This window comes from Lactuca virosa, chromosome 2, assembly GCF_052849685.1.
Source record: "Lactuca virosa cultivar CGN04683 chromosome 2, Lactuca_virosa_CGN04683_v6, whole genome shotgun sequence".
In the NCBI taxonomy this organism is placed as follows: Eukaryota; Viridiplantae; Streptophyta; class Magnoliopsida; order Asterales; family Asteraceae; genus Lactuca; species Lactuca virosa.
Genome location: NC_136427.1, coordinates 192,666,357 through 192,681,199, shown reverse-complemented (window position 1 = coordinate 192,681,199; position 14,843 = coordinate 192,666,357). Strand labels below are relative to the sequence as shown.

At 34.7% G+C, this 14,843-nt stretch overlaps 1 protein-coding gene across 1 annotated transcript; it reads right to left on the bottom strand.

The window, feature by feature from the left end:
- Nucleotides 1-9,885: 9,885 nt before the first annotated feature.
- On the bottom strand, nucleotides 9,886-11,764 carry LOC145159925 (peroxidase 17-like). The gene is made up of 3 exons (XM_079078979.1): nucleotides 11,453-11,764; nucleotides 11,158-11,349; nucleotides 9,886-10,643 (listed from the first exon to the last, which is right to left on the bottom strand). Exons 1-3 carry the CDS (start codon nucleotides 11,651-11,653, stop codon nucleotides 10,020-10,022), a joined length of 1,017 nt encoding a protein of 338 aa, XP_078935105.1. The 5' UTR covers nucleotides 11,654-11,764; the 3' UTR covers nucleotides 9,886-10,019.
- Between the last annotated feature and the right edge of the window lie 3,079 nt (nucleotides 11,765-14,843).

Here is a 14,843-nt window from a genome sequence, read left to right as displayed (position 1 = left end):
GTATGCATCTTACTATACAAGTGAAATGAATGGTGGTTGAGCCACAAATCTGCACTAAAAAAGCATAAGTGATAAATGACACTTGGGAATCTTACGAATAGTCATCATCACCCATAAAGTGGCAATATTAGACTTTTGAATATACAACTGAAATGAATGTTATCCCATCTTATATTTTCAACCATCAATTCACTCATCATCTCTTCTATCCTAATCAAACTTGTGCATACCACTCATTTTCTACTTTATTAATTCTATAATTTGAAAAGCTTCTCAACACAAATTCGTATTCTTATATAAAATTTTCAGTAAGTCTAATATAATGTTTTGATACATGGATTTTAGCACGAGGCACATGCTATAATACTTTTAAAATAGATAAAAAAAAATAGTAACATGAAACAAATATATACAAAAATAGTAAATATGTAGATATCAAGGGATTTGATAGAAACTGAGGGAGAAAACAGGACCAGTTTGATGATCAAATATGGTTCTTGAATATTTGATGGATCATGCATTCTCACTTTCAGTAATTGATTGTATGCGTGGGTTTCATTTGGGATAATCCATCAAAAGGAACTTTAAGATTCAAACATGAAAAGAAAACACAAACTAGATTCGTGTTGATTCACCCACTATGACTTCGGGCTACTCACGAAGCGAGTAGTTGCCTAGGGATTAGTCGGCTTGCAAAGCATGTTGGAAACCTCGGCTCGTATGAGGCCAAAAAAAAGAAAGAAAAGAAAATAACAAACTAGATTTGTGTAGGAATGATTCTAACTTGAGAGTCCTAAAATCGGCGAATTTTATATACAAACAAATATTATTCGAAAAGTGGATAAGATTGATGAAAGTTAAAAAAAAAAACAAATTTATACATAAATGTAAACATCAAATCAATTTTCATGTTAATATTTTACACATTTCAAATATTCAAGAATCAAGGTGAAGGATTAGCCTTATCAACACATTGAATACCTCGAGATAACTTACTTATAAATTTTATACTCATCTAGTAAATGAAACCTGACACAATTATAAAGTTGTGTGTCATTATCCTTTTATGATATGAAAACATGGTACCCAAGCTTATGAAGTTTTGCTATAGTTTCCAATCATATAGGTAATTGATTTACATCATACATACAATAGTTTTGCTATACTTTTCGATCATATATGTAACTGTTTTACATCATACACACAATACACTTTATAAAAAGAATTATTAAGAAGATAACCTCATCCTTACATACTATAGGCCCAAACATATACCTATGATGATTCAAAATGTGTTCCTACCCATAAGTTTGATCTTTTTGTATTGAATTTGGCTTCTAATATCATATTCAAAATGGAATTAGGTGTCTTGCCATTGAGTATTTAGATGGACTGCAATCCCATCTTAGTTACAAAATTATGTACTAAGTCCCTGGTGAAACATTTAGTTAGACGATCTGCTACGTTTTGTTGCGTCCTAACAAATTTAATTGATTGAGATTACATCATTCATGATTAAGTCTCTAATCATGTTATGCATAACACCTAAATATATGGACTAGCCATTGTAAATTGGGATACATGCCTTATCCAAAATGGAAACACTTTCACAATAGATGAAAAATAAGTGTAATAAGTTTTGACCATAATATAATTTCATACACTAAAATTCTTAACCACTTTGTCACTTTATCGATAACCTAAAACACAACCTAATCATGTTTTTTTTATTGGAAGCCCATAAATGACATCTCCCCCAATAAAGAATACTCAACCACTCACAGAGGAACGAACCTCTATTTTGGATATCCAAATTGCATCTAGGTAATATTTAAGGCCGAAAGATACACCAAATAACTCAAACCATAATTCATGGTTCCTTTAGGATATTTAAATACTCTTTGAACTGCTTCCCAATATTGAGTACTTATGTTGATCATGTACCTACTCAATCTCCCTACAACATAAGCAACCCATATCCATAGAGTATTCTAGTTAATATTAAATATTCACTTGTATTAGGAAATCAATTTCACACTAAGATACATCATAATGTTGGGAAAATAATTACCGTAGTTAAATTTATTTGGAATTTCCTCAATATAGTGTGATTGTATGATAACAAACCATTTGTTCACCCTTTTCTCCTTATCCTAAGGATTACATCAACCTCACATGCCATTTTATGGAAAATTTTGATGATGGGAGCTTCATAGTTTCATCTATCGGAAGTTAGTACCAAAAATCAACACCGACATCAATATACACAGAAAAATTATTACACTTTTATCGAAAGTATCAAATTTCAACACATTTTTCACGATGGTTTAAAGAAAAGCCACTTGACACAATGACTTTATTTAAGTTTTCACGCTATTGTTTGGGTGCTTACTACAACCTATATAATGATTTTACAACTTCATACTTTTTATGCTTGGTTTCGGGCATAACAAGGCCTTTTGGCCATTTCATGCAAACTTCTTTATTAAGATCCTCTTTTAAAAAGACTGAATTGACATATCTTTGATGAGTTAACATATTCTGTATAGCTTCCAATGCAATCAAGTATACAATGGTAAACGTTCGTGCTATTAGAGCATACATATCAAAATAGTCATCACTAGTCTTTTGCCTAATCTGTGAATGACCAACTGGGCCTTGAATTTATAAATCAAACCATTAAGTTTCATATTCTTTTTGAAGATACATTTGAAACCAAGTGTTTAGAACCCGAAATAAAATCAAATAACAAATCCATCTGGCCTTTTAATGCAAATTTCTTCATCAAGACCCCCTTTTAAAAAGACTGATTGGCATCTCTTTTATGAGTTAACCTATTCTGTATAGCTTCCAAGGCAATCAACTATATAATGGTAAACATCCGTTCTATTAGAGCATACATATCAAAATAGTCATTACTAGTCTTTTGCCTAACCCGTGAATGACTAACTAGGCCTTGAATTTATGAATCGAGCCATTAAGTTTCATATATTTTTTTTGAAGATACATTTGAAACCAAGCGGTTTAGAACCCATAATAAAATCAAATAACAAATCCTTCTGGCCATTTAATGCAAAATTCTTGTAACATCCCAAATTCAGGAATATAAGTTCGGGGTGCTATGTGTAAATAAAGGAGTAGACTCGACGATTAGGTATCTTAACTCGTCGAGTCGGAGCGGGTTTTGGCCACGTGTTAAGTGACCAACTCGCCGAGTCGGCGGCGGGACTCGACGAGTCGGTGCTGGGAAGAGAAAACCCTAATTTTAGGGTTTGCACCCTATTTAAAGGACCTTATGTCCTCACCCCAGCCTCTTTGTTACCCCTTGAGAGTCAGTAAACCCTAAATCGTGTAAACCTCCATTGTTGAGTGATTGGAAGCTTTGGAAGAGGACTATAGTGAAGGAAACTTGTAGATCAAGAGGCTAGCATCAAGGAGTTCGTGTAGATCCAGAATCTACTTCATCTTGGGCACATTTCTGAGGTAACAAGTCGTTACTTTGAGCTTTTCCCTTTTAGATCTATTCTTGGATGATGATTGGGGCTATTTAGCATGTTTGGGATCCATTTCGGGTTTTGGGACTAGATCTGGGGTTGCAACTTCAGATCTAGACTTATCTTGGTCCATGGAGGCATAAAGTATCAGCCCTTTAGCTTGTTTGTGAGCATTCTTGTCTTGAACCTTCTCTCTAGATTGTATTGAGCCAAAAGCACCTTGCATGCACGTAAAGTTGGAAACTTTACGTGTAAAACTAGCCTTAGGAGTCCAGATCTATGAGTTGGAAGCAGTGGGATGGACTGAAATCGTCTGAATGAGGACGAATTAAGTGAACTCGACAAGTCTGTTCTTGGACTCGACGAGTCGGGTCGCAAACCCTAACCCATTTGGTTATAATGCAGATCAGTGAGTTGAGTGGACTCAGTGAGTTGGACAGGCTAGGACTCGGATTGAAGGGCTCGGCGAGTCATGGGGTGACTCGACGAGTCGAGTCGCGAATTGTGGGGTTTCTGAGTTCATGAACTCAGCGAGTCACTAGGTTGACTCGACGAGTAGGGTCAACCAGGAAGGTTGACTTCGACCTGGACTTTGACTTTGACCAAGAGTTTACCAGTTTGATTTCCAAGGGTATTCTGGTAAATTGGGCACTTATAGATATGGTTTCATCAAGTGTTAGGTGGTGGAGTTCGTGGCCGTGAGCAAAGGATTGGATCTTATCTATTCAGTTCAGCATTTCAAGGTGAGTTATCCTCACTGTACCCAAGGGTCTAAGGCACCAAGGACGGCCCTTTGATTTGTTATTTGAGATAGTTACTATTGCGATATGTTAGCTCGACATCCTGGTAGATAGGATGGTTATATGTTTGTATGATCGGTTAGATCTGTATCCTGTGAGAGCGGATGTGTTTATGCTTAGTGACCTATAGTGGTCTGATTGTCTGTATGCTGGTAGGAGATTACCTGTTATATGTGCACATGATTGAGCAGTAGTGGAGGGTATCCCATCCCGAGGATGATAGGGCCCCAATATGTTGTCTGGTAGACTGTTATATGATTATCTGATATAGGTGCACATGTTTGATTGGTTATGTGGGCCGCGAGTATTTTATCCCGAGTATGATTGGACTCATAGTATGTGGGCAATCCAACCCGATGGTTGTGGGCCGAGAGTATTCCATCCTGAGGATGATTGGACTCATAGTAGGTTGACATTCCAACCCGATGGTTGAGGGCCTGGGGTATCCCATCCTGATGGATGATTGGACCCATAGTAGTTGTTGTATGTGTAGGTGTGTGGGCATTCCAACCCGATGGTTGTGGGCCGAGAGTATTCCATCTCGAGGATGATTGGACTCGTAGTATGTTGGCATTCCAACCCGATGGTTGAGGGCCAGGGGTATTCCAACCCGATGATTGACTGGACCCATAATGTGCTGTTTGTTACTGTATGTGTATGGTTATGTGTGTATGGGTATTTTGGGGGTAACTCACTAAGCTTTCAAGCTTACATTTATCGATTATTGTTTCAGGTACATCAGGAGATCGTGGCAAGGCAAAGGCGTGATCGTACCGCTCCTCACGTTTTATGATTTTGTTTCTAGGATACTCTGATAATAAACCATTTGGAAACCTTTTTGTAATAACTAATGAAACTTGGGTTGTTTTTGAAAGTTTAAATTGGTTTGAAATTTATGGGTGTTACAATTCTTCATCAAGAACCCATTTTAAAAAGACTGAATTGACATCTCTTTTATGAGTCAACATATTGTGTATGACTTCTAAGGCAATCAACAATATAATGGTAAAAAGTCGTTCTATTAGACCATACGTATCAAAATAGTCATCACTAGCCTTTTGCCTAACCTGTGAATGACCAACTAGACCTTGAATTTATCAGTCAAACCATTAAGTTTCATATTCTTTTTGAAGATAAATTTGAAACCAAGTGGTTTAAAACCTAGAAGAAAATAGAATAACTCTCAAATGTTATTTTTCTTAATGAAGACATTTTGTCATTAACTAATTCTTTCTAAAAGACTACATCCCTATACCCCATAGTCTCTTTAAAGTTCCTTGAAACCACATCTATATAATAATAGTAATAGTAATAGATTCATGTTTTGTCCTTCAATGCTTCCATCAAATATAGTTGGAAGTCGAGACCAATTTTTTTTTTATAATACATTTTCTTTTGATTTTATGAACCATCTATGTTAATAGGTCCATTAATGTCATCTGAACTTTCTGGATTTTGCACTTCACTAGTGTTAGGAGTATGGTTGAAAAACATATTTCATAAAAAATTGCATCTCACAACCACTGGCGAGGCTAATATATGTCAAGGTGGGTCACTTGACCCACCTTATTTTAATTTTTTACAACAAGTTATATACAAAAATATTTAAGACCCACCTTAAATATTTTGAAAGACCTACCTTAATGTGTTTGTTTGGATGGAAAAATCACATCATATTTTGTGGCATGAAAGAGTCCAACATGGACTCCAAAAAGAAAGTGGTGACATGTTTTCATTATAAATAACTATTTCCACATTCATGCTTCCACACCATAAGCTTGACTATGTGCGATTTAAACCGACGAACTCCAAGTTTAAGTTGATTTTAGTAAAAATAAAATAAAATTAAGCAATGACCGATTTGGGCTCGGTCCTTTCACCACCAATTTTATACATACCAAATTGGTTTCTTTTTGGTCAAACGGACTCGGTTGAACCTGATTTTTCTCTTGAACAATCTGCTTGAACTCGATTAGGGAACCACATGATTTTCAGTTCTAGACTCGTCACTGCTCACAACTAAAGCACGTTGTTAAAGACACAAAGTCATTATGTTTTATTATACAAATCATATATGCTTTGGAATTTTCTGCATCACTAATGAATATGAAATCCATTCCTCTTCACCCAACTTTTTCATTTTAGAATAGGATAATTTGACAATCGTCCGATAACCACAAACTCAAAAGTATTTCAAATTAAGAGTTTTTTGTACATGTCTAGTAAGAAAAAATTGACAAAGTCTGAAAAATTTAAGTTTTCATATATCCATGTTTAGGTTTATATAGCTCATGATATACTTATCCAAATTAGTTGATTCTTGAGTCTAACATTTAGGCAATAAATCATGTTAGCCAAGAAATAAAAGAAGATGGATGAAGAATAATCAACTTTTTGAAGCTTGTATGAAAGAGTTATGATCCTAACATATAGCCACCAAAAATACTAAGAAAGATGAAAAAAATTCAAGACCAATACCGAATTTTCCCCATACTCGATAGGACCGAGAACTAAAAGATGGACTTTGTAAGAACCGAAGACCGAACGGATGAAGCACATATGGTTTGGTACTTTTGTTGCAGACTTTGACGGTTTGTAAACTTTTGCAAATAATTTGTAAACTTCTTTATACAAATTTCATGAAAAGTTCATTCATTTCACAAAAATTCTTTCATTAAAATTTTTGAAAAATGTTTTTTAAGATTTAAAAAACTGTTTTTACAAACCCTTGTTAAATGTTTTTTTCAAACTGCTTAGGGATTGTTTAGTAACATGTGAATGGTTTAGCGTTGAATGATTCAAATGTCAGAATAATTTAGAAGCTTCGAATGAATTTGATTATAAATGAAACACATTTTTTTTGAGCGACTAACACACATACCCACAAAATCTTACTTCTGAACTATTTATTTGTGTGTAACGGGACTTGAGCTCTCACCCCCTTAAGAAGGGATACATTTTTAAACACCTTGATGCCGTTATAAATGAACATATTGTGTTTGGTAATATTGATGATTAATATGATGAATGACAAAAATATCCTTATAATGTAAACAATCAAGTGTTCACAAAATTTGGAAACAAGATTGGTAATTAATGTAACTTGATCCAATAAAAACATGTAGCCAACCAAACGATTGATTTTCATTGTTTTCAACTTGACCAACTAAACATATATATCCTAAAATGAAATTAGCAAAATCAAGCTAATTACTACTTCTGTAACTCAAAAAATCAAGAACCCTAGCCTAAAACTCAATGAACAAACCTTAAACTCGATGAACACTAAATTTGAAAAAAAAAATCAATGAACAAACCATCACTCACCGAGAACGGGGATGAAGGATTAGATGAGAACGAAGATGAATGATCAGATGGATGAACTAGAATAATCTAATTCCAAAGATGGTGTGGGTAAGAAACCACACATACGCGATAGCCATCTTAATTGGTTGGATGAAAATGTTGGCATTAGCTACATTCGGTTAGTGAAATGTTTTTTCATTACCTTTTGATTTCATATGCCAACATTTTCTTTTATATAATGAACTTATAATAATTTCTATCTGAAAAAGTTTCTTTTATATAATGAACTTATAGCTATGATTGGCAGCATCTATAAGATAATAGCTAAGATTCTGGCGGTGAGAATAAAAAAGGTTATGGGTCAATGCATCGATGAAGTACAAACGGCATTTGTGCCGGGACGAAACATCTTAGACGGCCCCCTCCTTATTAATGAAATTTGTACCTGGTCAAAAAAGGTGAAGAAGAAAATTCTACTATTTAAAGTAGATTTCGACAAAACATTCGACACCATCAATTGGGGGTTTTTAGACAATAACATGATTCAAATGGGATTTGGCGAAAAATGGCGAAGATGGATCAAAGGTTGCTTAACATCATCAAAAGCTTCGATTTTGATCAACGGAACCCCGACGGACGAATTCACTCTCTCAAGAGGCGTTCGTCAAGGAGATCCGTTATCCCCATTTCTTTTTATCACAGCAATGGAAGGATTAAGTGTCGCAATGAAAGAAACATGCTTTAACGGGGTGTTTCAAGGCCTACAATTGCCAAACGGGGGTCCGGTCATCTCCCACTTGCTCTATGCCGATGATGCCTTATTCATCGGTGATTGGACAGAACACAATATAAAGAACCTCGCCAGAATTCTAAGGTGCTTCCATGTATCTTCGGGACTAAAAGTCAATTTCAACAAATCGAGGGTATTCGGCGTGGGTTCGAATCCGGATGAAGTAGCTCGTTGGGCTCGACCTCTAGGGTGTGAACCATCAAACCTTCCTTTTAATTACCTTGGAGTCCCTGTGGGAGCTAACATGCGTCTAAGAAAACATTGGGAACCGGTGATTGAAAGGTTCCAAAAAAAGCTTACTCAATGGAAAGCAAAGACGTTATCCTTCGACGGAAGACTCACTCTAATAAAGTCGGTCCTAGGAAACCTTCCAACATATTTTATGTCTCTCTTTGTGGCACCAGTTGGCATTTTAGAAAAACTTGAAAAGCTCAGGCGTCAGTTTCTATGGGGAGGATCAGGAGAAAATCACAAGATACACTGGTTATCCTGGGATAAGATTATCTCGAGCAAGTCGGCTGGTGGGCTCGGAGTTGGTTCAATAAAAGCTTTTAACACAGCTCTAATCGTTAAGTGGTGGTGGCGATTCAGAATAGAGCCTGAGTCTATATGGGCAAAAGCCATTTCTTGTATGCACAACCTCGCGGGTAAACCAAACCATGTTTTCTCACTAAAAACTCGTGCAAGTGTGTGGAACAACATTGCATGCTCACAAAAAGAACATGCGAAACACGGATTAACAACTGAGATGATATTGGAGAAACAATCGTCAAACGATGATGCAGGGTGGTTTTGCCCTCTCACCAGTAATCGGGATTACCAGGTAAAAGCTTTAAGATTGAAACTCGATAGTTGTTACTTGGTTGACAACAGAAGGTTCGAATGGGTGAAATATATTCCGATCAAGGTCAACACGTTCATCTGGAGAGCAAATCAGGATCGTATTCCAACCTCAGTCAACCTATCGAAACGCGAAGTCAATGTGCAATCAACAACTTGCTGTCAATGTGGGGAAGAGGAGGAAACAACGGACCACGTACTGATACAATGTTCTTATGCAAAATCAGTAATGGAGTGGATACTAAATTGGTGCAATATTCAACACACAAACCTCTCCTCGATTCTTGATGTTGTCGATTTTGCATCAAACGAGGTAACTGTCCGAAAAAAAAGAGGCTGACGAGTATTTGCTATGGGGCTGTATGGAGTATATGGAAATCACGAAACGAGAGGTTGTTCAACAACAAAAGGATACAACCTACTCCAGTGACGGATATAACTATATCTACAATATTTACTTGGGTGAAATACAGGGGAAAATCAGAGAAGATTAGCTGGAGAGACCGGTGTTCAAACCCTTTTACCGGGTTGTAATTTCTTTTTCAGTTTTCTGTTTTGCCTATCTTGTACTCCTAGCACCTTGTTGGGGTCCTTTATTTTTCTTATTATATATTTCATTTGCCTGTTAAAAAAAAAAATAATGAACTTATAATAATTTCTATCTGAAAAAGTTTCTTTAATAACTAGAATTTATAGCGTCGTATTATGAAGCGCATTGACTAATCTGAGAACATATGTAGCACTTTTAGCAGATATAAATTATACTCGTATTTAAGACGACATCACAAATCACCGGCTCAAGATTTTCCTATCCCTGAATCCCCCGACCACCACCTCCACCTGCGGCGGGTCATTAACCACCCTACAATTCCTCCGAATCTCCCCCGGCCGCCCTGACTGCAAGTCCCCCATCTTTATCATCCCATCGACAAAATCCCTAAAAAACTCTGATTCATCCTCACTATACCTTCTCACATACCCTCTCGTTTCCGGAAAAGTAAACAACGTTTCATCGGAATTAAGAAACCCTCTTCCGTTCACTAAATCTTTAAAGTACTGATTATCAAAAACATGAGGCGTGAAGTCCAAATCGCCGGTGACATTCCCATCTCCTCCAAGAGGGCAAAGCTTGTCTAACTTTTTCCGGAACTTAGGCTCGATGGTGGGATCTGGCCGGCCGGTGCCTGACTGGTTGTATAGCCGGAAGACGATGGAGAAGCAACGGCCGTTTCCGATGGAGTGAGAACCGGAAAGGGATACGAGATCTTTAACTGAGAGATCGAATCTGGCAAAAAGATCGATAAGGGAACTTGCGTTGGCTCTCGGACTCGGCATTATGTCGTCGGAATCTTTCTGGCTCGCCGTTAAACTGTCTTTTCTTCCCAATTTCACTTCCCAATCTGGACCTCCACTCTGTTCATATAATAATTAAATATTTTTTTATTGGTAATATTTAATTTTGGCTTAAAAATCATGATATTAAAAACACATTAAATGATTACCTTTTGAGAAACTATCATAGAATAAAAATTCATTTTGATTTTTTCTTTCTGATAAGTCATGCGAATATATATATATATATATATATATATATATATATATATATATATATATATATATATATATATATATATTATTTTACACAATTGTTCATATTTGTGAAAATAAAGTATATATGATTTTGCAAAAGGAAAATGTGAAAAGATTATTCATATTCTTGAAAATATTTGACGAAATAAATAAGAAACAAAACATTCACGTAGTTGAGCTTGAGTCAAATCTATAAAATAATTTTATTGAAAAAGATAATTAGCATAAAAAAATCATTTTCTAAATAAATTAGAAGATTTCTTTTGTGCTAAAACACATTATTTTATGATTTTAGCACAATCCAAAGTATATAACTAATAATAAAATAAAAGTTTACCAGAGCAACAGCATCTCTAGAGGCCATGATAATGATGTCTGCACAAGAAACAATATGAGGGCAGGCCGACTCAAGAGCTTCCTTAATTTCATCGACAACCTCGTACGATCTCAATGAATTTATGTTGGACAAAGAGAGTTTCTCCCCAAGCATGGTCGGAGTATCATCCAACAACAGCGACCCGTCACATCCCTGGTCAAAATAATTTCAACAACCCCCAAATTATCTTCGATTTTCCTAAAAATTATCTCCAATTCTTAATTACAACAACATAATAAAGCTCAAAGATGCTTACGTTAACGAAACAATCATGGAATTGAAGTCTCATGACAGAAGCTCCACTTCTGGGTTCTCTGAGCATCGCCTTCTTCATCACATCTCTGACGATGAGCTCTGCATTTGGGCAGGATTTGGCGTAGTATCCCGGCTGGAGTGGTGGTGCTGCGGCGGAGATGACCACCGGAAGTAGACACAAGACGAAGGAGAGAAGACACATATTCCGATAAAGGTTTTTGTGAGAGGTTATTTAATTTTATAAGGCCATCGGGTATGGCACCCTTTTTTGACGCGTAAAAGCCTATGTGGCAAAGTTACCGACGCGTGAACACCACCCGACTAAGGTGTAAATGTGATGAACCAATCACATTTGTTTTCGAATCACAGCCAATCACATTTTTTTCTTCCAAATTTTAAAAAATGAGACAATAATATGTGGAGATATATGATTTAAATGTAATTAAATGGTGTAAAAAGGGAAGATTGAAGCTTCAATTTTCAGCAATGGCTAAACTGGTTTTTGTGGAAGAACGGGTAAAGAAGAAAACAAAAATGGGTATTTGTGGACGTCAAACGAATTCTCCAATTTTGTTTTCAATTTAAGTTACAATTATGGTCCCTAACATTATGTCTTTCAACCTCTTTACACCCTCCTACTTATCTTTGAATTAACTTAAACCCTCAACTATATATAATTAATTATATATGTTCATTTAATTTTATAAATTAGCAATATGTTTATTTATTTTTCTTATTAGTAAAGTGATTATTTAAGTTTAAAATTATGTTTTTTTATTTAATCTAATATATATATATATATATATATATATATATATATATGATGTGGAGTGGTAACCATTTCCATGTGCTAGTAGTGTGGTAGTGAATATGTAGTAAAGATGATGTGGCGCAGATGTGTCAATACTTTTTTAGTGAAGATGCAGTGACCATACCCCATAAGCTAAGGGGTTTTTAATGACATGTGGTGATTTTGTATGGATGAAAATGAGTGATAAGGTTTGTATCAATGATAGGTAAATTTAATTTCGTAATAAGATTTAATTCAATTGATTTAATGGATCATTCATTCATTTGACAGTAAAGGAGAATTTAGTTTATTTTCAAGATATATAATATTTTAATAGATATATGTAATATAATGGAGATATTGAATCATTGATTAAATATTTTAAATACTATTTATTAAATATAAATTTAGGAAACCTTTTGTGGAAGATGAAAATTGCTAGTATCTTGTAGTCCTTTCTAATATGTAAAAAAGGTAAACTATGATTAGCAATATTTTCCAAAAGAAGAAATCAAGCTCACATTTTCTGGATGGTTACATGTATCTTTTCTTGTATGATAATAATGTATTTTCATATAATTTTCATGTATCTTATAACCGATGGTTATGTTTATGTTCTTTTATTTTATTAAGAAAGGACACGTAGCTTAATGATATAAGAATAGCCTAAAAGTTGTCTCTTAGCCAATTAATCAAAGTTTTAGGTTCTACTCGAAACTAGAAATTTTGATTTAGAAAAAATAAAAAAATGTATGTGAGTTGTTGTTCTAAAAAAGTATAATTTACTTCATTCATCGATAATGATTTTTTTTAGCATGTATGGAGATAAATTTGTTCTAAAGCAAATGCAAATTTTAGGTATATTACCATTACAGATAAATATAAATGTATTCATCTAAACTCATCGTTTTATTAAATGTATTTAAGATGTTATTGAAAAGCTAAATACTAAAAGTTACAAGTTATATTTGTTTTTTACCAAAGGACTTCTAGACCAGCGGTATCAGGTGGTGCCCTCCCTCATTGAGGTTGAGAGTTCAAGGTGGACATATGTGGAATTAAGTGTTAGTTTAAGAGTATATTATAATATTTGTATTTGTTCAGTTAAAAAAAAAAGTTATATTTGTTTTGTTTAAAGAAAACAAAATTTAAATATGAATAATTATTTGTAAAGGTAACAAACTTTAATATATATATATATATATATATATATATATATATATATATATATATATATATATATATATATATATATATATATATATATATATGGGTAAGTGAATATACCTAACAACTTTATATAAGCTTAGGTACCTAACCGACCATATTACGTCGTTTTGCATTATATTTTCATCGCAATGGTCTAAGGTTCTTGGACTTCAACCCTTAACTTAATTTACTTTCAAGATATTCGGACATTCACCGTTATTTCCCTTTTACATTATTGCGGTAGTATATGAAGCCCATCAAAGGTATTCGAAAGAAAGACATGATGTAAAAGGAAGACAATGGTGAGATTCCAAAAATTTTGGAAATAAATCAAGGCATGGGGTTGAAGTTTCACAACCTTGGGCAATTACAATGCAAATATGATACAAAACGACGCAGTATGATAGGGTTAGGTACGTAAGCTTATATAAGGTTGTTAGATATATTCACTTTACCATATATATATATATATATATATATATATATATATATATATATATATATATATATATATATATATATATATATATATATATATATATATATATAAGGCTAGGTTTAAATGTGGATGAATATCTATTGTGTGGATGTGTGGACAATGCTATTCTGTGAGAATGACAAAGAAAATATGTTATTTGGTAATGTGAATACGTTCAACCTTACATAACTATTGTCATTATCACGCATTCTCACTAATTAAATCGTCTATAAGGTTATTATAGATTTTTTTTTATGATTCTCATTCTGTTAGAATGTTGTCAGAATGTTTATTGAATCGTATTCTGTAAGAATGAAAATGAATGAAAAATGATGTGTGAGAACAAAAATGAATAAGAATTAGTAAGAATGTGTAACGCCCTGTTCCGAATCGTTTTCCTAATTCGGGACTGTGGCCTGAAGATCGGTTATCATAAGGCTTAGGGCCTTTGGAAAAGAGAGATCTAGACCCATTTGTGTAACGCCTGGTTCCTAGTATGCATTTAAACTTATAATTTATTCAATTTTATAGAGCAACTCGACGAGTTGGAAGCCCCAAACTCGTCGAGTAGAGATTATTTGGACCGTGGGTTTTGAGGAACCTACTCGACGAGTTGGGAGGCCTCAACTCGACAAGTAGGCTGACAGATATGAAACCCTAATTTCCCGGGTTTGCACCCTATTTAAACACCTTAAACCTTTCATGTTGGCCTCATTTCCAGCCTCCAAGTCCCTAACCCTAAATCTCGAAACCCTAAATCTATTTTGAGAGATTGTGAGCCATTTTGAGTGTTTTTGGTGTGTGTTGAAGCCATTGGAAGAAGGAAGAGCTTGGAGATACAAGAAGGAGCATATCCAGAATCCTTGCCTAATCCACGTCACTTTTCTGGTATAAAGCTTGAACTTTGCCTTGTAG